Source organism: Stenella coeruleoalba (genome assembly GCF_951394435.1).
Source record: "Stenella coeruleoalba genome assembly, chromosome: 5".
NCBI classification, from domain to species: Eukaryota; Metazoa; Chordata; class Mammalia; order Artiodactyla; family Delphinidae; genus Stenella; species Stenella coeruleoalba.
Window position 1 is genome coordinate 31,737,020 of NC_137150.1, and position 26,641 is coordinate 31,763,660.

Consider the following 26,641-nt stretch of genomic DNA (forward strand, 5'->3'; position numbering starts at 1 on the left):
CATTAATTAAAAAAACAAAAAAAGAAAAAAAGATCTCTGACTCCCTAAAGCTATTATCAGATAAAGACAAAACTCCTCAATCTCAGTCCACGGGCCTTTCATAACAAAGTCAATTCCAATCTCTCACATCCCCCTAAATCGCCGCCTTGCTGCCCCTCCAGGTACCACAGCCCTGGCCCCGAGGCCTTCGCTTAGGCTGTTTTCCCAGTTTGAAATGCCTCTCTCCAGGCCTCCTCTGCAGTCTCCAGGTTCCTTACGCCTACACCCCTCAAGTCCTCCTCTCCTAGGAAAGCACCCTTCACTATTCCAGCCCATGGACTCTCTTCACTGCTGCCCTTCATCCTTCCACCTAACCCTCAGCACTTTCGTGAACACCATTCCTGGTCTCTAATCATTCCCACGTGAGCATTGTGAAGATGGTGGCTTATCCTCCAGTGTGCAGGCACAGAAGTCTAGAGTCTGGGTCTGCCCCTGTTTTGCACCATGAATCTTAGAGCAAAATGGCAACATTAGTGAAAATGAAGATCTTGGGTCACTGAGAAGGAGGTCCCGAGTCCCACATACAGATGTAGGGCACTGTGACGAGTTCTAGGCACAGCAGTCCAAGAGGCATGATGACAAATGAGAGGAAAGCTGATGACCAGAGGTCTGTAAGCCACATCCTTAGTCAAAGGACAGAAGAAACATGGAGAGTTGAACCAGGACAAAAGAATACAGCCCCATGATAAGAAATTACCGTGGTCTTAAAATATGAAGAAATTCTACTTTGCAGAGGCAGAGATGACTGGATGTGTAATCATTCATTCATTTGGCCAGGCGGTCATATTGAGGACACACTACCATGTGCTGGGCACAATACAAGGGCTGCAGGAACCAAGGCATGGTCCCTGCCCTTGGGTATGCGACATCGTGTGGTGTGGGGCCAAAAGCAAACAGGAGACGACAGCAGTGCTGAGTGAGTGACTTGGCAGAGGGCAGCTCAGGAGGTCCCCCAGCCTAGAGTGACAAGGCGGTTGAGAGGGGCTCCGAGAAAGGGTGACATGAGTGAGTCATGGAAGAGGAAAGAAATTAGCCCCATGGATGAGTGAGGAGAGTGAGAACTGAGTAGAATATCCCCTGAGAACAGGATAAAACAGGATTGAAAAAAAAAGCCCTAAAGGGCTTCAGGAGCCTGCAAGTGAGTGGGCATCTCTGGAGCATAAGTGGCATGGGGGTGGTGCTGAGTGGCTTGGGAGCAGTTGTAAGGGACTCCAGGTTAGAGGCCAGAGCAAAGAGACATGTGAACGTTACAAAGAGGCCCACGCTCACACTAAGTGAGGTGATATCCATTGGCCTCTGGGAGAGACAGCATGGGGAGGGACCACCTGTCCATCATTTGATCTACTTAAAAAGTAGGTGGATGCCCCCCCCAATCCAGCCCCCACCAATCAGGGATTCAGCAGAAAGAAGGTCATCCACTCTAGAAGGGATGCCATCTAGAACTTTGGTCATTACTATCTTGACACGCTGGAGATCTGAAACTATGAAAATCTTAGTTCACCTTACGAATTAGGACAAAATCCCATAGCTACAAAATCCAGGTGACTGCCTGAATTCTCTGGTTTTACTGGAAGCAGATGCAAGTGTGCACTGCTGAAAATAAGTGAAGCATTGGCTGGGCAACTCTTTTACTGAAAAATGTTATTCTGGTATATTGGCATTTGGATTGTGAGGACCAAACACTAACCCATAATCACTTTATCGTCTATGCATCCTTCAAGAAGTTCAATGATTAAAATGAGTATCAGTCCTTGTTCTCTCAGAACCATTAATCAACCTCAGGCAAACAAGTGAGAGTGAAGAGCAGGGTTGCTTTTTGTTGTTGTTTTTCTTTCTTTTTTTTTTTTTTTTGGTTGCTTATGACTGATTTCACAAGTGTATGGGAGACAGAGGCTGCAGCTGTTGAGGGCAGAGACCACATCTTTCTCCATCCCCAATGCATAGCACAGGGCTTGCCCTGCCTGGGTGCCCAACACCTCAGTGCTAAATGAAGGAATAAACAGCACACTTTGGACCAGTCATTTTAACCTGTCGATGGAGCACAAGACATTGCCAGAGTCTGAAAGAGTTCCTATGAGAAAATGATCCTAAATTTGAAGGGTAGAAATTCCCAAGGCCTAAAGCAGCCCCTTCTCACCTAGACAGTTAATATGAAGGGCGAGTACATGTCTACACACTTAGTCATTAAGACAGCCGAGGGCAGCTGTAGATGCTCCTCCCTTGGTTTGCCTACAAATGCTGATGCCAGGAGTGAAAAGTGCTACAAGACAGTAAACAAGAGGGAATGATGAATGGAAACGTATTAAAATGGGGAAGAAGATGAACATGGGAGAGACCCTGGAAGTGTCATCAGCTCGATGGCATCTGAGCTCTCTATTAACAAGCTGTTGCAGGAGATAAAAACCTCATTGATTCTACTCACAGCACTGAGATTGAAAGGTGTACCAAGCACAAACCATGAGTGTGATATGGAGCAGGAGATCTGGGCTTGGAGAACTACAGCCTATGGCCAGCTACCTGTTTTTGTAAATAAAGTTTTATTGGATCCCAGCCATGCCCATCTATTGACATCTATTGCCCATGGCTGCTTTCCTGTTACAAAGGCAGAGTTGAGTAGTCGGGCTAGAGACTCTATGGCCCACAAGCCTAAAATATTTACTACCTGGTTCTCACAGAAAAATGGTGCTGATTCCTGGTTTAGAAGAAGTAGTGCAGGTTGGAGGAATGATGAGTTCAGTTTCTTTGGACTGAACCCAGGACATGTACTGGGCTGAGTTCTACTTGTGTTTGCATCTTCTTAAGACCAGGATTCCACAGCCTTGTGGAGCAGGGAGGGAGACCATTCTGGCTACAAGCATTTGGATTGAAAATTAAGATACAATCTCTTATTTCAGGGGGCCATGCTAATTTTCAGATCCTCAGCAACAGCACAATTGCATCCAGTCCTACACTGAGCTCAGAAATATACTGAAATATAGTAAAAATATCTATAGTTCTAGTTCTGTGGTTCTCTAGCTGCGACCTGTGAGGTCATGGGTGAGTCATTTAACCTTTCTGTGACTTAGTTCCATCATCCATAAATTGGTTATACCTGGCTTTCAAGTATCTTTCTTTTATTTCTTTTAAGGATCAGAAGTAATATATTTGGCATATAATAGGCACTCAACATATGATGAATTATTAACATTGGGGCTATTATTTCAAAATACCCTCACAAGGCAATGTCCTTCCTTTAGACATATTAGAAATGGTCAAGGCATGTAATGTATTTTATAGTCAAGCACTTTATAAGTGAGGAAGAGTTCTATCATAATATACCAAATGGCAACCAGTGCTTAGGTGAAGAATCTTCTGCGTTCCTAAAAAAAGCATTCTATCTTCTGGGACAATGACATCCTTCACTGAGGTGTGGAAGCCTCCTCAGGTCTTGAGCTACTGTGCATGTGTTCTGTTAATAATTGGTATAAATTACTGAGAAGTAGGGACAGGGCCTAAGATGGGAGAATAATCTTCCTTCATAGTGTCAGAAGTTGAGGTCAACTACAGTTTGTCCAGCAAGAAGTTGAGGTCAACTACAGTTTGTACAGGGAAAGGCCATGGAGGACTCGGGTGTGGGCTGGGGAATGAGGAGTCAGGGGACACAGGCATGAGCTTCATGGTTTCGGTTCTGCGCCTTTCACCCCCGTCCCAGGGTGAATGCCCTTGACACGGCAGGTGAGGAGAAGGGCCGGTGGTTTCCCATGCGTCCAGCCCCTTCCCAGCACCGCCCCGGGCTGCAGGGCAAAGAACTCAGGCTATAGACTCCCTTTCTAGCTGGGTGACCTGAGCAACTGGGCTTTTTTTTTTTCAACTTCTTTGTGCATTTGTTTCTTTTACCCAAAACAACGATACTAAGATTTACTACACTGAGTTGTGAAAGGGGAGAGGAGATGATGTTTAGAAAGCCACTGACACCCAACAGGGGCATGTTAGGGAGAAAGTATTATTATTTATCTGAGATGAGCCATAAGGCTCAAGTTCATGTGTGTGTGGGAAGGGGGGCTGGGTGGGACCTTACTGGTGACTCTGACATCACACCATATATGGCCAAGCATAATATCCTACTGGACTTGGTCAATAGAACTAGGTCTAGGTCAACTTTGGTGATGAAACGAGGCCATGTAATCAATAGGTCCAAATAGGTCCAAAACATTTTTGGATTGGTCCAACATTTACTTTACTAAATGATAAAAAATATATAGTAAATAAGGGTCCCCAATTCAAAGTTGAATGGATATAATGGCTGCTTATGAATCCATACCATTTGAGTTACCCCCAATTCCCTGAATTATCAGAATCAACTGTCTACAAAACCCAGTTTCCTCTAAATGAGTAGAAAGCCGCCTAACCCTCACCTTGCTTGCAAGTTCGGCTGTAATGGCTGAAGGGCACACCTCCTTGCAGGCTAGACTGGTGATCCACCTGAGCTTCTGCTTTCAGGGAGGTAAATTGGTACCATTTTACAAGTGTGAAAACTGACCTAGAGTAAATGGTTCAGTAATGGGACCATGGCTGTGTGTCTGTCAGTTATGGACGGCCCTGGAATCCAGGGCTCCCTTCCCAGTGCAGTCATGCTCCACTTTCAACACTGCCTCCATGTTGGAGGCTGCAGGTCTTCATCCCTGTTCCTCTTCGTATCCCCACTGACGCACTGGATGATCTCACCCATACCATCCACACACTGGCAACTTCCAAATGGTCATCTCCAGCCCGTCCTCTCCCCTGAACTCCAGATGTGCACATCTAGCTGCCTGCTCCACATCTACACTTGGCTATCTCAGGGGAATTTTAGACACGGAGCTGAACTTTGGTCCCTTCCCTCACCCCAGACAGGCTCTGCCTACAGTGATCCTCTTCTCAGCCACTGGTGTTGTCATTTTTCTAGTGACTCAGACCCAAACCCTCCCACATCCCAAACCCAACCTGTTGGAAATCCCATTGGTTTGTCTTTAGTTTATATCCCTGGAAATCAACTATGTTTCATCAGCCATCTGCTTTCACTTTGATTCAAGCCACCATCATCCTTGTCTTAGATGATTGTAATCTAACAGGTCTATTTTCAGTGGAAAAGCCTGAATGACCCTTTTAAAATGTAAGTCAGATTTTGTTTCTCCTCTGCACCAAACCCTGCTATGGATTCCCATCTTATTCAGCGGAAAGGCTCAAGTTCTTAAGGCCTAACATGAGCACCTCCTCTAATTACCTCTCCCCTGACTACCATTTTCCCATTGCTCGTATGACTCCAGTCATGCCAGTCTCCTTCCTGCTCCTTGAACCAACAGTCATGTTCTCACCTCAGGGGCTTTGCACAGGCTCTCTATTCCCCAGATGCCTGCTTCACAACACCCTTATCTCCTGCAGGTCTTTACTTAGAACTTACCTTCTCCAAGAGGTCCACCTTTACCATTCTGTTTATTTCTGCAACCTACTCCTCCTCCAAACCTGACCCTCCTGACCCCATTTACCTTGATCTGCTTCCCCCCCAATTTACACTCATTTTCTAACACACTATATGAGATCTTTATTTGTTATATTCATTATTCATTGTCTCTCTCTTTCTGTTGGAAAGTAAGCTTCTTGAGGGCAGGAATCCTTGTTTTGATCACGAATGTATCTTAGAATAGTAACTGCCAAATAGCAGGCATTCAATAAATACTTGCCGAATAATAAAGGAATAAATCTGGTATTTGCAAAAATATTGTGTTGGGTCAGTATAGAAAGCACTTTATTTTCCTGGGATTTTGCAAATGCTATAGATCACCATGGTGGAAGGAAAGCCCTGCTTCCCCCACAGATAGGCCAGGGGTCAACTCCACAAGGCACCATTTCCCTCTTGGCAGGGCAGGCCCTGCTGTAGCCCCCAGCAGCAGCTGTGAGAGAGCAGTCAAGGGAAATAACATATTATTCAAAATTTATTTGAAATTTCTATCTATCCTTTTACATTTCCATTTAAATATTTGAAACCTCCATACATAGCTCAGCACAGTAGTATCTGCACATAATTTATAAATAAATAATCTTATATTGGAGGTATATGATGAAAAACTTTAAAAAACACCAGTTTAGGTAATTTCCTGGTGGTACATTGGTTAGGACTCCGTGCTTTCACTGCCATGGGCCCAGGTTCAATCCCTGGTTGGGGAACTAAGATCCTGCAAGCCGTGTGGCACGGCCATAAAAGAAAAAGAAAAAGACTAGTTTTCAAAACCACAGAATCTTCAGAAAGTTCAAGGGACACCTGGTGGGTGTGTAGCATCTGCATTAGTATAGCAAGCATGTGACTGGGAGAATGGGATTGGTCCTGCCCATCCATGACAGCCCAGTGAGTGGTGCAGACAGTGGGGTTGGAAGGTTCTCTCCTGAGTTAGTATAGAAAGTGCCTGGGCTTTGGAGGCCTTTTCTGGGGCAGAGCTGGGAGCACTCTCAGGGAGCCTCTGATCTGCGTCACCAGATTCCTCCCCCACTCAGGACTCCCTCCAGCCTGTCTCCCTGGGACCTCAGCTGACCACCACCCATGGAAAAGTGGCTGGCCCTGGGTCTTGCAAGCCTGCAGGCAGGGCTGGCTCACCTTCTCATAGTACCGGATCTCATAGTCCAGGATGATGCCATTGGGCTGCTCCGGCTGCGGCCATGACAAGGTGATGCTCCTCATGGTGGCACTGACCTGGTGCATGATGGGGACAGTGGAAGGGGCTGCAGAGAGAGGAAGAGACAGGGCAGATGAACAGACCCTCGATTATACGAGAAGTGCTGTCTTTCAGAGACAAAGAGGCAGAGAAATGTCATTGGACATTTCTCTTCAACTAAGCTGGATCTATAGAACTTTCTGTGGGTTTTGCAGAACAAATGGAGTTTGGGTACCAAAGGAGAGAACAGGTGACAATTTAGGACAGGAGAACATGTGTGAGGGTAGGGAACAGAGTGGACAGGAAGAAAAAAGGTTTGACCAAAACAAGAGATGGCTGGAGAAATCACAGGAAAACAGTGTGGGTGGTGAAAGTTGGAGACAGGCATGGAGGATGTGACCAGCAGGACAAGTCCAGGCTTCAGGCAGTGGGACAAGAGGCGCGATGGAATGTCTTTGAGCAGATGGTGTTGAAGGAACCTCAGTCTTGCAGGAATGGGCTGAGCCATCACAGAGAAGAGGATCTAGAGGCAAGAACTGACAGAGAGAGAGTCGAGCTGATCAGTACAGAATTGCTGTGCAGTGAAAAGGAACATTCTAGCAAACATCTCCTTCTGAGACTGCATGGAAGATTTTGCTGCATTTCCAAAGGAAGAGAGGTGGCATCTCTCAAGAAGACATGAACACAGACCAAAAACAGAGTTCTTGTAGACTTCTGTCAGAGTTTTCCAAATGAGGACATTTGCTGTTGAGAGCTCACAAATATAAATGAAGAAATGATACACAAACCAAACATTTGGAAACAGAATAATAATTCCAAAATCTGTGAAGTGCTTCCAAAATCTCTCTTTAAAAAGAATAATATTTATTTCCCAATTCAACATTTTTCACACAGTGTAAGTAAAATGAAAACAGTCTGGAGATAATAAATGAGGGTCGTCTGTCTAGGAGAAGAGGCAGGTGATGGATGAGGCTGCGGTCTGTGCTCTGCTCAGGGGCTGTTCCATTTAGTCCTGGCACTTCTGCAGTGATGAAGGTCGCTTCCTCACACGAACTCCACTTTACAAGGCTTTCTCTGGGGACCATGGCTGAGTGACATTTACTATCCTGGATTTAAGTTAACAGATTCCCCTGCAAGACCTGAAATTACAGAGCACGGGTACTGGGTCACAGGCGGTTCCTCATTCTCCAAGATCCACGGACTCTCAGTGAGAACCTATTGCGTGAGGCCCCTGGGCCGGGGTGGAGACGCAGAGCTGTGAAGATACCCACGGTCCAGGGGAGCCGTAAGGAGAGCACAGAGTGAGAGGTGCTGTGATGAGCCCTTAGAATTGCAGTGTCTGCCTGGGACTTTGCCCAGTTCCCATTAGAGACCTCATCATGGCCGTGAAAATGTGCCGCTCAGAGCTCCTACCCCTGGGAGCATAATTGCCTAATGACCCCAGCTGCTGCATTCTGCGATCCATCACTGCATCCACGCAGAGCCCACTTCCCACATGCTGCTCCCAGCCAATGACTGAGAATGGCGGGGATGCTAAGGCAGGTCCGTTCCTGACTCTTCTGATGGGCAACTTCTGCCCACTGGATATGCCCTCTTCTGCCCTCTTCTGATGGGCAAATACTGCCCACTGGATATCCCAACACTTCCCTGTAACTCGCGGCAGTCTAAGACTCTTCCCACTCAATCCTCCTTCCTTCTCTCTCTCCTTCAGAGGGATCAGACCTTCATTGTGGTCTGATAGCTCTCCCAGCCTCCTCTGGCCTCCACCCCATTTCCCTAGTAAATCTGATCCCATCCGATCCCATTTTGGTGTCTGCTTCGTGGAGGACCTGAGTTGATGCAGTCCTGAATCCCCCTATCAAGTATTCCCTGCCCCGCCCTGCTGCGTTCCCAGGGATGGGAAGCTCACTGACTCCAGAAGCTGCCACTCCATACCTGGATACCTCTCACCAATTTGCATATCTTCCTTATTCTTATCTGAAATATGTCTTCTTCCTACCGGTCTCAGTTCTGCCAAGTGAAGTAATATAGAATGTTCCCTCTTCCACAGAATGGCTTGTTAAATAGCGAAAGAAACTATTGAGGTCTCCCCTGAGTTTTCCCTGCTGAAAAGAATGGCCAGATGCTATGAACATTTCTCCCATGATATGCCGGCACCTGAGGTGGCTTTTTTCCACACGGGGCTCATGTTACCGAAATCTCTTTAGGCATAAGGCCCAGAGGTGAACCCAGTTCTCTCACTGCTGTTTGAGCAGCAAAGATTAGAGTAAAACTAATATCCACCATGATCTGTATACATCTATTAATATTACCATTAGCCTTTGCTTCAAAAACATGTTCCTGCTATTTGATTTTTTTTTTTTTTTGCTGTATGCGGGCCTCTCACTGCCGTGGCCTCTCCCACTGCAGAGCACAGGCTCCGGACGCGCAGCCTCAGCGGCCATGGCTCATGGGTCCAGCCGCTCCGCGGCATGTGGAATCTTCCCAGACCGGGGCACGAACCCACGTCCCCTGCATCGGCAGGCGGACTCTCAACCACTGCGCCACCAGGGAGGCCCCTGCTACTTGATTTTGAAACCACAGGCAGTATAACCTTTAGGTTTTCCCATGGTATGCTCCTCACCTTTTGTCTGTAGAGTTGGCTTTTAGCTTTGACTACAGGGATTTACATGTGCCTTTATGGTGCTAATTTGGCCTATGAGTCTGGTAAGTTGAAATAATTTTTGATCCTGACTCAACCATCAAATGCATCTTCTCTTCCAACTTAGGATCATGGCCCAGATACATTAATCAGCTATTTAAACACATATTTATTGAGCATCTGTCTTGTGCCAGTAATCGTTCTAGGTTGTAGAGATTCCCTAGTGAACAAATTAACATTTCTTGCCTTCATAGAGCTTCTTTTCTAGTGGAGGGATTCAGAGACTAGACATAATAAATAAATACATTACAAGGTATGTTAAAAATATTAAGTACAATGGGAAAAAATGGAGCAGAGGAGAAGGGATACAGAATGCCAAAATATAGGAGGTCGGCCAGGGGAAGACTGCAATTCTGAATCTTGTGTTCGGCCAGGCCTTGTCTGAGAAGTAGACGCAGGAGCACAGAGATGAAAGAGGACAAAGAGGGAGCCAGGCGGATGCCTGGGAGAAGAGCATGTGAGAGGGAGAGGCCAGGGCAAAGTTTCTGATCTGGGAGCATCCTGGTGTTTCAGGGAAACAGAAAAGACTGATGCAGAAATGAGGTTACAGATGGTAGGGCCCCCAGAGACACTAAAAGCGGATGTTGGCTTCTACTGAGAGACATGGGGACCCATGGGAGGGTCGCAAACAGGGGAATGACATCATGTGAGTTACATGTTACCAGTATCACCCTGTGCTCTATTGCTAATGGAGTGCAGGGGCCATGTGAAAGCTGAAAGAATAATCCAGCTGGAAGATCATGGTGACTTGGACCAGGCTTGGAGTGGTGGAGGTGGTGAGAGAGGAGATGGTCAGATTCTGAATATATTTAGAATATATCTCAATGGCTGTGTTTCTGGTCTGAGCAGCTGGAAAAGTGGGGTAGTCATCGACTGAGATCAGGGACGACATGGGTACAAACAGTTTGGGAGGAAAGCACAGGTGATCCACTTCGGACCTGCTGGCTTTAAGACATCCAGGATGTCCCAGAGGAGATGCTGAGTAGGCAAATGCATGTCGAAGAGGTCCAGACTGAAGTTATAAATGTGAAGTCATCATATTTCAAAGATATTGAAAGCACTGGAATTGACAGAAATCACCAAGAGAAGGAGCAGAAGAGGATATATAGTCTAAGATTCAGGAGGTGATGGGAGAGCCACCAAGGGGCCTGAGAAAGAAGACCAGTGATGTGGAAGGAGAACCAGAGAGTGTGATCACCTAGAAATCAAGTGGCAGTCAGCCTTCCCCGGAGGACAGCATGTGTGAGATGCCACTGCCGAGTCACCATAGTGAAACTAGGCAGCGAGTGTGGATTTAGTTCAGGGTGAATGGTTAACGGGGTGCTTGGAATTTTTCTTCCCAAGGCCTGTGTGCACTGTGCAGAGCCCCAAGAGAGGATGAAGGAGCTTCAGGAAAGTGAGACAGTGTTCTGGAGTCAGTCTGGATGGTTTGGGATCCTGCTGGGCCCACCAGGATGGATGGGAGCGGCCCCTATTAATCTTCCCCTCTCTACACTATCCCCGGCCACCGCCCACCACACTGAAAGGGCTGCCCTTTCAGGCCTCTGTGGAAACACGATTCAGTTGACATGTTTTTTATCATGTCAGTGTCATATAGGTTTTCAGGATCCTTCTGCCTCAAAAGCTGAAGCATCATGTATTAAAAATTAGAAAATTGAATCCCAATGGCCTGAGGATTTTTGATGGGCTTGGTTCTTTATTTTCCTTCTAATCCCTGGAAAGCCATCATTCAAAACTCAGCATATATGCCAACCATTGTGTCATGCCCCTGATCTAATCACTCAAGACAGAAGGACAAGTAAGAAAGGCACAGCCCTGCTTGAAGGTCCCATTTGGGGTCAAATGGCAAAGAGGTAAGGTGATCCAGACGCAATGGATAGTCAAATCCACTGAGAGGAGTGTCCCTGTTATACAGGTGGCAAGGACCTCCCAGCAGGCCAGCAGCAGCACACAGATACAGGAGAAGCTGCCGGAGGGTGACAGTCACCTCCGCCAGCATTTCTCAGATTTATGGTGATGATACCACCGTCACGGGCCCCCTGGCAGGCCATCTATTCTCATACAGGTCACTCTAAATGTCTTAGCTTTTAACTGAGATGGGATTTTGCACAGGGGAGAAAGTAAGAAAGTATCACGCCTCCTCCCTGAAGATCAGAACAGCTTACATTTGGTACTCTGCCATCAGTGATCACCTACGGTGACAAATGCTTTTTTCCTTCTCCAAGTGCAAATGCCACCTCTAAATCTGGTGTTTCACATGCAATAAAACCTTCAGACAAAACAAAATAAAAAAGAGCTCAGGTATCCACTCAAACACCAACTTCTTTTAGCAAAACTAAGGCAGACTAAGACAGGAAGGGAAAATTAATTCAAAGCAGCAGCCCCTGGGACCCCTGAATACAGTAGTTTGAACAGTATGTCCTGGCCAGCTGTCTTTTCTCCATAAACCAACTTGCGTCCTAAGATGAAGGGACAGTTTCACTGAATGCTTGAAAGAGTCTCTCCCTCACAAGCACACAGAATGTTTTTGACTAAATTAAACATTTTACAGAGAGAAGGAAATGAAAATTATTAAACTTTAGCAAATAAGCAAATATAGACCTTTCTTTAGAAAAAGTACGGACAAAGGATTAGTTTAGGGGCTATTTGGAAAGAAGGTACTGAAGGATCAAGAAAGATGTGTTTGCAGACATAGAGACCACACTGGTGGTTGCCAAGGGGGAGGGAGGGGAGGGGAGGGTTGGACTGGGAGTTTGGGATTAGCAAAGTATTCACATAGGATGGATAAACAACGAGGTTCTACTGTATAGCACAGGGCAACTATATTTAATATCCTTTGATAAACCATAATGGAAAAGAATATGAAAAAGAATATATATATGAAAAGAATATGTAAGAAATATATATATGAATATGAAAGAATATATATGAAAATAATATATATATGTATAACTGAGTCACTTTGCTGTACAGCAGAAATTAACGCAACATTGTAAATCAACTGTACTTCAAAAACTTTTTAAAATGAAAGAAAGAAAGATTTGTTTGGCCTAAAGAGGCGGTGCTCAAAAAATCCAAACATAATCAAAATTGCCCTGCACTTCTTTTCAGCAAAATAAAGAGGCTGGCCCAACAGGAAGCCAGAATCCAAAGAGGACAGTGGAGAAGCAATGACAAGTGTCCTGTCAGGCACTGAGGAAAATCTGTTTGAGCGTTCAACCAGAATCAAAACCAGGAGTGTGTAAAAGTCACACACCTGTATTGTTCACAGCCAATAATAAGAAGCCCTTTAAATGTGTCAGAAGCAGAAAGAGACTTAAACGCCATTGGTCAAAGGGCTTAGGGATGAAGAAACTGCAAATGCAGGTGGAGTGAGTCCTTTGTCTCTGTTTTTACCAAGGAAGACTTTGGGGAGAACTTCCTCCCAAAGTGCTTTTTTTTTTTTTTTTTTAACATCTTTATTGGAGTATAATTGCTTTACAATGGTGTGTTAACTTCTGCTTTATAACAAAGTGAATCAGTTATATATATACATATGTTCCCATATCTCTTCCCTCTTGCGTCTCCCTCCCTCCCACCTTCCCTATCCCACCCCTCTAGGTGGTCACAAAGCACCGAGCTGATCTCCCTGTGCTATGCGGCTGCTTCCCACTAACGATCTACCTTACGTTTGGTAGTGTATATATGTCCATGCCACTCTCTCACTTTGTCCCATCTTACCCTTCCCCCTCCCCATATCCTCAAGTCCATTGTTTTGAAGCAGACAGATCTAAGATAGTATATCACATACAGCAGCGAGAGTGTACAGAACGTTCTTGTCTGAACTGACAAGGGAGATGTGGATAAATTGCAGGGACGGGATGGCCCCAGCTGTAAGTTATGAAACAACTCACCGGTGACATGGGACAAGTATCAGCCCAAACTAGTCACAGGTCACTGCCAGTGGCATCACGGATGCAGCCTGGTGGACCACCACCAGCCCTCTGTAAGAAGGGCTCCAAAAGAGATCATAGGGTCTGCACTCCTGTCAGAGTCAGGCTGGGTCTTGGGAGGGTGGCATGAATCTGTCTGCAAGTTAATAACCCCAAATCTGGACCCTGGCTCTTAATGTGTGGAGCCTTGATTTCCTATCTCAGGTTCTCCTGGACCATACAGTTTATGTTTATGACATTCCTTGACCCTTTAATTTAGTTACTGACTCAGGCATATTCAAAGTTTTCTCTTACTCATTTTGTTTTCCTTATCTGATAGGGGCATTTTCCCCCAATGATTAAGCATCTCAGATTCCAAAATGTGAGAACGAACTGATGCTTTTTTCCTAGGACAATTACTAAGTTCTAAAGCATTATCTTTGCTTATTAAAAATTACTTCCTAATGTCTTCGTTGATTTTTGTGTCAAAAGAATTCTTTCAACAGTTATCACCATAATCCATTTTGGGATATAATAAATGATGTTAAAATATTTTATTTAAGACGTCAAAAGTATTATCAGTAGTTTTGAAGAAAAATAATAGCAAAACACACATACATTCAAACTTAAGTTGACCTATTGGAGAAAAAAGTTTGAAGAGGCTATAAAAATATGGAACTTGGATTTTCAGAGTTCAGTAAATCTCATCTAAAGGGGAAAAGAGTGTTGCTTCTGCAGGTGGAAATCATGCCAGGGACAGTCTTGCTGTGAGGCTACCCCTTACCTGACCTAGAGCAGGGGTGAGGGTCACAGCTGAGTCCCCTCTGCCTGGGCTCAGGTAACAAGCCTAGCAAGTGTCCTGGAAGACAAACGGTGTCTCCACTTAGGAAGCTTTCCTGTCTGAACTTCCCAAGGAGGTCCATGGAAAGGGCAGCCCACTGCCTCCCTCACAATAATTCATGCTGGGTCGGGTTGGGGAGCTTTCCCCTGTCCTTCCATGGGGAAAGGTTTGTGGGGTGGGGGGAGGTCCCCACAGTGACCCCTCAGAGTGATACAGCTGCCCCAGCCAGAACAGTGAGCATCTGAGTGTTATCGTCACTTCAGCCATCTGGGGCATTGCTGTTTCTCGGGCAAACATCCATCATTTGATGAACATTTGGGATGTTTCCACATTTTGACTATTGTGAATAATGCGGCTAAGAACATTCATGTACAAGTTTCTGCATGGACCTATATTTGCATTTCTCTTGGGTATATACTGAGGAGTGGAATTGCTGGATCATATGGTAATGCTAACCTCTCCTACTCTTTCTAGAATAGCATTTCCCAGCTAAATCATCCTTGGACTAACCACCTGCAATCTACACCATAGATCCCAGCTGTGAGGAAAACAAGGGGGGTGGTAAGGAATAGTAAGGAGCCAAGGGCCCCAGTCTAGGGAAGTAGAAATTAGCAAAAATAGACGGACTGTGCTCAGGGCTCTAGAGATGTTGCAGAGAGAGGAGGGCTCCTATTCTGGCTCTGCTGTCTGCTTACTCTGTGATCTTGGGTTAAGGTTACTTAACTACTTTGGGCCTCAAATTCTTCAACTGTAAAACAAGAATATTAACCCTGATGTCATGAGGTTTTCAAATGTTCTGAGGATATGCCCTGTGTGGTCCATTGTTTCTTCCAACTAGATCCAGTCTGCTAGCCCAGGGGACTTGGCAACCAGCCCAAAGTCTCCTTCTGGGTCCACCAGTGTTCACAGATGCAAATCAATCCCTGGGCATCGTTCCCCCAGGTAAATGTGAGGAGCACAATCCAGTGACAAGCCTTGGGTATTCGTATGATAAATAGCTTTGAGGAGATAAATAAACATGTCAACCCAGTCAGAGTGGAGTGATGAATAAGAATGGGCTTGGAGAAAGGGAAGGCTCACAGCGGGTTCCCCGGAGGTGGGTGTGATAAATGCTCCAGAAGGAAGATGGTTGCCTGTAACATCTGGAGATGACCTGAAGTTTCTCTGGGACGTAATCTAGGAAGTAAACAATGGGGTGCCTTGTCCTTGAGGACAAGGAAAGCTTGTGACTGTGGGGAGGGGCTGAGGCATGGCCCACCCATCCCATGGTGTGACTCAGGTCCAGGAGTCACAATGTTCCCTCGGCTCTGTGCCCACCTTTCTCTTGGTCTGGTCACTGGCATTGCCTTACACCTAATATCCTGTCCCAGATCCCTTGTCCACCTCTGGGCTTCTTCAGTTTAAAGTATAATGCAGCCAGATTAACTGTCCCAAAGCTCATTTTACTCACTTCCTCTGATGCTCAAAAATGGCATCCCCATTGGAAAAAAAATCTCAACTCCTTCCCTAACATTTTACAATGTGGCAGCTGCTGGCCAGTCCAGGTGCCTCCCACGGTTCCCTCTAAGGAGCCCGCTGCTCTCATCTCACTGTTCCACTCATTGAGTCTCAGCAGAACTCAGCTTCAGGGATCTCCCACTACGGCCACCTCTCTTCATAACCCCACCAGCCTTCAAAGGTCCTGATCAGTCCACACACTTCCCTGGTTTAGCCACGCCAGACCATGCCCACCGAAGTGTCCCTTCTCTCCTCCCAACTCAAAGTCCTTACTTTTAATAACTCTCATGGGGCTGTATTTACCACCTTGGGACACAGCGCCCTGGGATCTAACTTTCCAGGTGATCATCTCTGGTCTCCATCACTGGAATAAACTCTTTAGGGCACAAGTCCTATTTTTAGCTTCTTCACACTGCGTTAGCCCCTAATCGATGTTCAGTAAAAATTTGCCTTTACTGGAATGGCTGTGGGCTCGTCCCCAAAGGCGCTGGAAGTAAGAGGGGTCGGAAAATTACACAGTTGCACCAAACATGGACATAGGCCTTTAAAGGAGAAGGATGTTGGGGGAGGGGAGGCAGGGTTGTGATTCTGCAGCCTGTACCTGGGAAGGAACATGGAGTGGGTCTGAACACAGCGGTCCCAGGGCAGTGGAGACAGGAGTGCTTCTACATAGCAGAGACAGAAACTGGGGAGGCTGGGGCCATTCCCATCTCACTGAGATGTTTCAACTGAAAGGTTACCTTAACGTGAGTGGTTTTCTAACTTTTCTTTTTAAGCCGTAAAATCCTTTCTACCAAGAAAAGATTCCCTGAAGTATAAAGTGTGAAGCAGAACAATGCAATGTTGCTCTGGGTGAATCAGAAGCAGGGGTCCCAGAGCCCCGAGGCTGGTCCATTTCCTATCTCCCCAGCCCAGACTCTGAAGGTTTCATGGAAAAATCCAAAACCGCTAGGCAGCCTCCAAAAGTCCCCTTGAGACCTCAGATTAAATTACATGAGTTCCTAAAAGGCATGGGTCTCGAGGTTGGATATGAGAAGTTAAGGGTTGTGGGTTATCTTTTTCCTTATATGAAATACACCCTTAGGAAAAAACTAAAATCTGTATTTAAATGTCAGGTAAAGACATCAGGCCCAATAGTACTGATGACAAAGAAGAATAATTTGCACACAGATGAATTGTGCAAATGATGAACTGTGCATAGAAGAATCTTGTCTCTTCTGACATCCGTATTCTAGGAGAGAACTTTGTTGAGAAGGTACTGCTTAGATAACAGGTTCCGCCTCTGTTGATGGAAACTCATTTCATTGCACAAATACGCTTGAATTTTACATCAGGAAGCCTGACTCATTAAATATTTTTGGTGCAGTAACACTTCTGGTCAAAGTAGATTAAACAAATAAGTAATTAGTTTGGAGACTGGGTATGACTACAAAAGCAGAATTCATTATTTTTCTAATTGTTTTCCCCTAGTGTGGACATTGGCTTCTTTGCTTTTGCTCTGGGCTGTGCCTTGAGATGGCCCTGACAACCCTTTCCAATCTCCTTCTCTACCTTGAGTCCCCTGGGGACAGAGGACTGCTCTGGGTGGGCGGCATCAGTTCGATGCTGTTGTAGAATATTGGCTGAGTCTCGTCACGGGCTCAACCAAGTGTGAGTGGGAGAGAAAGTGAGGGCTTCCAGCCTGGGTGGTTGAGTCAACCCCACCCCCCCAGAGGGGCTCCTCCCTCACTGGTCCATCCACTAAGGGTTTTGTTCTAAAAGCCAAGGGAGCCTGTGACATTGGGTGTTGGGGGCTGGGGGCTGCTCTGGATTTGTGGGTTTACAGCAGAGGCCCTTGTTTTTGATATTGCCTCTGATTGGGGGTGGGTTCTTTCTTGGGATCATCTATCTGACGCTGCTAGTTCTTAAAACATACTCCCAGATACACATCACCTGAGAACTGATAAGAAATGCAGAACCTTCCCACTACCTTGAGCCCCATCTCAGATCTACTGAATCAGAAACCCTGGAGGTGTGGCCCAACCATCTGAGTTTTAACAAGCCCTCCAGGGGATTCTGAGGCAAGTTCAAGTTTGAAAACTTTGTCTAGAAATCTAGAAATCAGAATGTTACATTTTATTTTTTAATTTAATTTTATTTAATTAATTTTATTTCTTTTTTTATAAATTTTTATTTCTTTTTAATTTCGTTGCTGCATGCAGGCTTTCTCTAGGTGCGGTGATTGGGGGCTACTCTTCATAGTGGTGCGTGGGCTTCTCACTGCGGTGGCTTCTCTTGTTGCGGAGCACAGGTTCTAGGCGCGTGGGCTTCAGTAGTTGTGGTATGCGGGTTCAGTCGTTGTGGCTCGTGGGCTTAGTCGCTCTGCGGCATGTGGGATCTTCCCAGACCAAGGCTCGAACCCGTGTCCCCTGCATTGGCAGGTGGATTCTTAACCACTGCGCCACCAGGGAAGTCCAGAATGTTACATTTTAAAAGGACATCTGATGTTATTCAGTTTTCTTTATTCTGTTATTCAGTTCTTACCATCTATGGATTACAGTACTGAGGGTAAGAGAGAGAAGCTGTTTCCCTATGTCCCCAGCAGGCTAGAGCAGAGCCCAAATCAACCGGGCTCCTGTCCCTGAGACAGACGCTGGCTCTCTCTCCCTTCCCCCTACACTCAAGCACCCCGCATTTTCAGAGCTCCTGGAGGATGCCCAGCATGTGGAGGGGTGTGGTCAGGGTCACATCGTTCACAGGTGGGTGCTGCCCTCTGGGACCCTTGATCCCTTGGAGAGATCAGGGGTCCCAGCAGAGGTGGATGTGAGCAGAGCCCTGTGCCAGGAGGATGAGGCATCCTCAGTAGTGTGTTCTTAGGGCCGCTCTGCCCCCGGGTCACCCCTGCCTGGCACTTTTCCTCTGTTCCTTCTTCTTCCTGGGGAAACCAGAAGGTGCGCCAATTAGAGGGAGCAAACCTGAATGCTGTGCCCTGTGGCAGCAGGAGGCTATGCAGGGGTGTGTGAGAGACAGGAATTCTTGTCAGGTGATGCCAGTCCTAGGCAGGCACCCCAGAGTGGCTTTGAGGGTGCCTGGGGCAGGCCCGTCAGACTTCCTTGTGTGGGACCAGAGCAATGGCAGCTCTGGTTTATTGAGTGTTTGAGCACAGAAGGCAGTACTGGGGAAGCCACAGGAGTGAGGAGAGGACACCCTGTGTGCCCCATTACTCCTGGCTCTCACCCACAGGGGTTCAGTAGGGCACCCACCACCACCTAAAGCCTGACATCACTGCCACTGCCACCAGGCAGGGGAGCCGCGCCTGCAGCCACTGTGACTGTCCTCCCTGGGCCCGGAGGTCAAAGTCTTCTGGCCTCAGGGACGAGAGCCCGCCTCCTGCAGGGCACTGCCCAGCTGGAGCCCTCCCTGAACCCCCGTCCCCACTATGTCCGGGGCCTCCTTCCTCCTCCACCACTCCACACACCGCTGCCCCAGACCCTCCAAAACGGCTGCTCAGGAGCCCAAAACTCCCCCATGGCCTCCACCTGGCTCTTCCCAGAACACTCCCTCCACGCTCTCCGCCCTGCAGCTCTCTCCAGTGTGGCAGTGTATGACTTTACGCCCGGCACATCTCAGGGTCAGGAGGCGGGCTGTGTTCTCCACTGTTGCTCACCACCTCCCCCTCTGTCCACATGCCGGCCGGGCCGCTGCTCCCTGAGCCTGGGACCGCGGGGCACTCCTTCCCACATCACTCACTGACTCACTGAAGCCTTGGGCTTCCATCTCTATCTTCTTCTCAATCCCAGCCTCACCCTCCTGTGGGTGACTCTGACACCCACCTGAACAGCACACGCTCACGGCCCCACTACTCCTCCATGTCTGACCCTCCCCACCGGACAGTTGGACTTGGCCTCATCTGAAGGTGCTCCAGTTTCAAAGCCACACGTTCAAGTATTCTTGAATGCAAGCATCCTGCCTGGGGCAACCTCTGATAACTGCCCCCAGCCGCTGCAGCCTCATCTGGCTCTCTCCGCCTTTGTCTCTGCGTAGCCCTCTCCCAATTCATATCCCGCATCATCCGGCTTGGGTTCCATTTTGCAATAGTGTAATTGACGATACTCCCCTAAGCCTCAGGTGTGAGTTGCCTTTATCTTTCCATAGGATACAAGCAGCAAAACTCAACCCGCGAGAGACCCACCATCCTCTTCCTGTAGGGTCTGCTCTGAGCAGCCAGGCACTGCTGAGAAAGCCACAAAACAGGACAAATGGGCAGCTTTGTAAATAAAGGATCACCAACTTCAAATAAGCCTTCAAAACACTTTCTGGAAATGCTGAATTTCTCTGGTCAATTCCATCTCCCATTCTCTGGAGTGGACTGCCTAACTTTTTACATTCTCCTTAACCCTTCAACCCCAGTGTCTCCTCTTTCACTCTCAGCAACCAAGCTTACCACCCACCTACAGAGAAAATAGATGCCTGAACGTCCAACTGCATCAATAATATCACGGCTCGGGTACTCAAAGTCTCCTCAAATTGCGCACGCGCAAAACCGAACCCACGGTCCCTGCGCACTTCTGGGAGCCCGCGGCACATCTCCCACGTATCTGCAAACCATCCGCTTATTCTCCTGCTTTGGTTTCTTTGTTTTCCATGTCGGCTGCCTGCAAGAGCCCCCTGGGAAACCTGCTCCCTGAGCCAGACTTCCAGGGCCCTCCCTGGGGAGCTGTGGGCCTGTGGGGACACGGTTCCCCTGTGCTCCCTGAGGCAGCACCCACTCAGCCTCCCGAGCCCACCTCCCCGCTGAGCTGCAGCTCCTCCTCAGGAGCCTTGGGGCTGCCTATTTGGGCCTCAAACCTCGACGACCCTCCTGCAAAGCCTCCTTCCTTGCCCTCGTCCTCACTCCTTCTAGGGCATCAGGTGAGACAACAGACACCAGGAGGCCCTGTTTCCAACCAGCCCTCCACATACACACCTCCTCACAAGCTTCCCTACCCACATGCAAACCCGTTCCTGCGAACAAATGCCAGCCCACTGGGTTATGAGGTGCCACCAGACTGTGAACATTATGTCAGGCCTAACAGGACTTCCTGGGACACATAGGACACCGCACTGAGGTGCAAGGGTTACTGGAGCAGTGAGACCTGGTGTTTTCCCTCGGGAGCCCTCAGTCTATCAGGAGACATGTGGCCCATGCACACAAAAAACTCCTACACATTCAAGAACTCATGCACCATCCTTATAACTAGTACCACTCAGAGAAGGACAAGAAACACATCAGGGGTTTCTATGGGGCAGACGGGCTCACAGAGGCATGCTTCTTCCCCTGAGGTCTTCTGGATACATAAAGCATTTGTTCTGTCCAGAAAGAAAGAAAGAAAGAAAGAAAGAAAGAAAGAAGGAAGGAAGGAAGGAAGGAAGGAAGGAAGGAAGGAAAGGAAGAAAGAAAAGAAAAGGAAAGAAAAGAGAAGAAAGAAAAGGAAAGAAAAGAAAAGAAAAGAAAAGAAAAGAAAAGAAAAAGAAAGGAAGCAAAAGAGAGACACACACGCTTCAAATTCCCAGGGCTCATTTCTATAGCTGAGGTTGTGCTGCAGCTCGGCTTTCAGAAGGAAACTGATCCCAGGGCCTGGAGGGTTGGCAAAAAGTCCCTCTTGCACTGGAAAATATTTGTAGTCCGGCTTTGCATTTATTTACCCAGAACATTTAATGTGCCTTTTTTCCTCATCTTTCACATCCGCTCAGAGAAGATGTTAATTTTCTGAAATTAAACACTTAGCTTGATTACTGTTTTGTTAATTGCTGCATTCAAAAACCCCTGGTGCTCCTGCCTGTTTAACATGGATGGTGCTGTGAAAATGATAGGCGCAGAGTTGGCATGCAGGTGGATGGACAGCAGCGTCGGAATTGCCAACCCGACACCCCCACTGGTGCCTGCTGGAGCAGCTGGGGCCCTGCCTATGCGGGAGGGGGCAGCCCAGCCTGGGCATAGCAGAGTGTCTCCCGCAGGGCCGTGTCTTGGGAGGACAGTGCACCCGGGAAGTCCAGGTCTCACCAACATCTGGGAGAATGTGGGGTCTTAACTGCAATCACAGTGCCCGCACAGAGATGCCGGAGGAAGGAAAGATCACAGAGAAAGCTAAAGCCACACCATTTGCTGATGTCTGAGATGAGTTTAAGAAGGATCGAGGCATCCATTCATACATTTATTTGATAATTTATTAAATCATTCAATGAACATTTCTCAAATGCTGTCATTAGAGGAATAATAGCACCTAGCTAGACACTGGGGAACAGTAGCCACTCAGGTGGATAGAGGGCATGCTCTCCTGGAACTGACATTTGCCAGAGGAGCGAGGACAGACTCATCACCAGTCTCCTCCTCCCTCCTGCCCCCTGTGCCTTGGCCACAAGGCGAACAGAAACTATCTCGTAATCCAACTAGAGGCTCCCTCTGTAATGAGGTGATGACAATCTCATTTGGACTTTGAACAGGGGAAGGAACTTACTACATCTCACTGCCTGGCAGTCCCATTTTCACTGAACAAGCCGTGTATTTAGAGTGCCCAAGAGGTAGTAAAATGAGCAAATAGGTCCCTGGGGCCCGTGGGGCCCTCTAGTCATCCTCAGAGCCACACAGCGGTTCTCCAGCTTTTAGCAGCATCTTAGGCACTGCTCAGGACCTGGAACAGGGAGCTTTCCTACGCCCAACCACCGCGTGGCCCAGCATGTGAAATCTGTCCGCAAGAAGTTCAAATTGGTCAGATAGTAAGTAATAAGATATCCCACCCTGTACTGTCACTGTATAGCAACAACCTCCTCGGATTGAAATGCTTTCTAGCAATGGCATGTGATCATATCCTAACTTTTGCAAAGTGAGAGCTAGCACCTCAGTGGGCTGTGGTACCCATAGCCTGGCTGAGATCCCCCTTGGTGACTTTCTAGGCATCTGAGCCCAGTCTCAATGAGTGCTGGGGATCAGAATGGGAGCTCCCCAAGGCACAGACGCTTGTCTGTGCTGTTTGCTCCTGTGTTCCTCAGGCCTGGAGCCGTGAATGACACACAGAAGACATCAATAAATATCCGTTGAGTAAGTGAATGGGAGCCCCTAGAAGCAGAAGCCAAGGAGTCAGCATGTGGAAGGCAGTCACAAAGATTGTGGTGAATGAATGAATGCATTTCCAAAGTTAATGCGCTTAAACAAACCCCCCTTTGAATCTCACTGTTTTCCTCTGAGTACATCAGGGCTTCTGGTAACATCCTAAGGTCATCCCCTTAAGTTTTCCTTCTAAGAGCCAAAGGAGAGGAAGATACCTTGTCCCCTGGCTGACATGGAGGGAGCACCTGCCCACCCGTGGACCACCAGGATATATTCTGATCACTACACATCAACCAAACATTTATATACCAAAGCTTATATGTAGGGATTAAAGGAGCCTGGCAAATATTTATCAAGGTTCTATGCCTAGTGCTGTGGGTCCCTCCCTCATGACAGTGGGGTAGGTTGGAAAGTCTGATTCTCTGCAGACCTCACCACCTAGCGGAGAACCCAAGCCTGCTGGGAGTGGAAGGCCATGACTTTGGTCAAGGGCAATGCTATGTGGTGACCTGTTCCACTCAAGAGACAACAACCCCTGTTTGCAGATGGCAGGACCTTTCTGAGGCCACTTGGAAGTTCCTCCTCAATGCCAGGACTTAAGAAACAATAAAAACAGCCTTTTGGAGATTAACAATGAGAAGAAAGCAATAAAATGAACTACGAAATTGAATTAAGAACAGTGAAATTGTCATTGACTTAAGTTTGTTTTTAACTTTTCCTTATTAAGTTCAGTGAAAGTTTTCCTTAAAGTCATTCCCATCTTTTTGATGTTCTGACTCAATCTTTTTCTCTGCTCTGGAACAAATTTCACCTGTTAATTTCCAGTGAAACCAGCCCTTAAAAATGGACTAGATTCAGCATATGGACCTTAACACTCTAAATTTTTACAGGCAGCAGTGTAATATTGTTTTAATATTTAATTTTGAGATTTACATAATATCTTCCCTCCAAAGAGCTCAATATATTGCAATATCATAAAAGTCCTTTTCATATTCAAAGATTATTCTTTATGCATGCAAATACTATACTTAACCAAGGAATAATGCAAATTAGGTGATGTGTTCAGAGGAATTGGTGGGCTGCGTAATTCATGTGTGGGAAAAGTAGCATCTCTGAGTGAGTTTAATTGTCTAGGAACTTTGAAAATGCCTTAAAAATGGGCAAACTATAGGGGCTTGTGATGACTGACAGAGTAGTGTAGTATTTTTTAAATAAAATTAAGTAACGGCTTGTGTCTGTGTTGTGGGCACAGTGTATATGTTAGTGTTTCACATGCAGTTGGCACCACAGGCCATACATGAACTGTGCGCAATATAAATGCTGCTGATGCATCATACAGGGAAGGGAAAAGTGCTGCATCTCCAAACACATGATGAGGAAAGACAGTCAGGCTCCTCTGAGCGGCAGGTTGAGCCTATTTCGGGTATACAGGTTCTGTTCCTTCCCTGCCGTCTTCATTAACCCCCTGGAACACAGATTTCACTGCTCCCCTTTCTGGTGCCTACTCCTTCCTTGAAGAGTGGCCAAACCAATATCTGTCATTTATCTGATCTAGATGACATCAGTCCCAAACAAAGGGACCAGGGGCCTTGGAAGGAAACAGCCTAGGGGGGAAAAAAAAAGCCCAGCAAATTTCTGTCTGGCTCAGGACATATTCTCAGAAATTATGCTCATCTCCCAGTCCATCACACGGTTTGCAAAGTGATTTTCTCTCCTCTGTCTCATTTGCTTGTCACACAGCACTAGGAAGCAGGTGCCAGTCCTCCCATCTTACTGTGGAGAAAGGAGGGATCACGGCAATTCAATGAACTTGCATGAGTCATGTGAGGAGCAGAGAGAGGGGCCAACCCCACGTCTCCCCTCCCCACTGCACGGCTGCCACCATGAGCCCAGGAGTCAGGGAAGGTGACTGCCCCGAGGGGGGATGAGGTGGTACCACACAGCACACTCACCCTTCAAGCCTGGGTAAGTCAGATTAGCCCTCTGAATCAGAGGCTGCAAGCCACAGCCAAAAGGCCAAATCCAGAATTGGATTTGTTTGCCTCTCAAGTGTTTTAAAATTTTCTAATTAGTTGTCAACATTTTTAATCTGGATTTTCAGCTTATAACATCTGGCAGCGCTGGGTATGATGCCACTTGCTGGAGCTGAGTAGGGGCTGCCCCTGTTCTTCTCTTCAACTCCCTATATAGTCCCCACCGCACCCTCTCGTGTGACTCCTGGCTCCGTGTCGCTCCTGCCATTACCTGTCTGGCCTCATGGGTCTTTGAGTGTGTTCTCTCTGGCTCAGATGCTCCCAAATTTACTGACTTCATTTGACCACACTACAAGTTGATTTTATAGATGTGCTGGTCTGATTTGACTTATGTATTTTTTCCAAGATTTCCTCTGAGGTTGTCTTCCCCAGCTCTGACAGTCAGAGTCTAGTTGGCAGAAAGGAGAAGTCAAGTTTGTCATTCACTTTAATTCTCTCTGACAGCCAGGTGATCCGGCCATCAGTCTGAACCTGGGGCCAGGTGCCGGAGAGTGATCGCAGAAGTTACTGGTGATAACAACCTCTCTGCAGATCGCTTGGCCACTGGAACAGAGAGAGTTCCACCTGATCTGGCCTAGTTTAAACTCAAGGCAGCTGTATTCAGCTCCAGGCTGCATCCCTAAAGACCTCACGTAAATCTGAGCTTGCATAATTCATGACCAACCCTGACCAAAGGTGATGGACATTTTTTTGACACCTAAAGTGGCCCAGCTACGTGGTCATAGCTTAGAGGGAGCTTACAAGCTACACAGCTCACCATAATGCAACTTTTGATCAGTCTGAGGATAAAATGGCCACAAACCTGAGTATGAAACCCAGAAACATCATTTGCTGGCTGTGAGATGCTGAGCAAATTCCAAAAGCATTCTGACCTCAGTTTCTTCATATGACCCACATCAGTTTTGTAAAGAACTTGGTAGGGGCTTGGCACACTGGAGGTGCTCAAAAATGGTAGTCCTCTGCCTCAGCCTATGGGCTGCATGAGAATCCCATCCTGATACTCTCCGAGCGATACAAGATCCTTGAGTATATATACTTGACTGGGGTCATCACAGAAGGAAATGAAGGCTTGTTGGATCTCAGGATGCCATAGACCCTGTGGTGTCCCCCAGTCATGCTGGTTCCGAGGGAAGAACTGTACCTAATATGTATCCAATGGACCAAAAGATGACTACAAAATCTCCTTAGATCAAAACCCTAGGGTCAAGAGAAGCCTACTGGCTTTGTGACCACCTAGAGGTCTGGGACAGGGAGGGTGGGAGGGAAATGCAAGAGGGAGGGGATATGGGGATATATGTATATGTATAGCTGATTCACTTTGTTATAAAGCAGAAAATAACACACCATTGTGGAGCAATTGTACCCCAATAAAGATGTTAAAAAAAAAAAAGAAAGAGAAGCCTACTTGTGACTTTCTCTGATAGACTGATACCAACCATGACTCTTTTTGTCAGGTAGCTAAATCAGCTAAGATGAGCTGCCTGCCTCCGCTGGGCAGGGCTCATGAGAGCAACACGATGCAGCACCAACGTGGCACATCTGGGCAGCCCCAAGGAAGGAGAGCATGACAATCCTGCCTCTACTGGACAGTAAGAATGGCACACCCAGCCACAGATGCTGTCCATACCTCCTAAACAAAGGAGGAACCAGCCCAGAGCAGTGAGCAGCCTCCCAAAATAGATTCTCACATTCAGATCAAGCCCCAAACCCTTGGCAGACAACTTGTCCAAACCCTTCTCTCATGTGACCCTGATATCCATTGTCAGGATCCAGTTCACCTTGGAACAACTTGTACCCCTCAACAAACACACGGCTATCTCCCATTTCCACCCAGAGGCAGGGGGAAGCCTTTCATGGCTCAGCGTCACAGAGAAAATTGTGGAAGGGT

General features: G+C 47.1%; 1 protein-coding gene across 2 annotated transcripts in view; it reads right to left on the reverse strand.

Annotated features, from left to right (window-relative positions):
* EPHB1 (EPH receptor B1) overlaps window positions 1–26,641 on the reverse strand; it is a gene marked incomplete at its 3' end in the record, with an annotated part of 426,489 nt that overhangs the window by 85,316 nt on the left and 314,532 nt on the right. For both annotated transcript variants that reach the window (XM_079922007.1, XM_079922006.1), the window contains exon 6: window positions 6,647–6,771. In XM_079922007.1, the coding sequence (XP_079778133.1) occupies window positions 6,647–6,771 (125 nt within the window). The remainder of the gene's footprint in view (window positions 1–6,646; window positions 6,772–26,641) is intronic.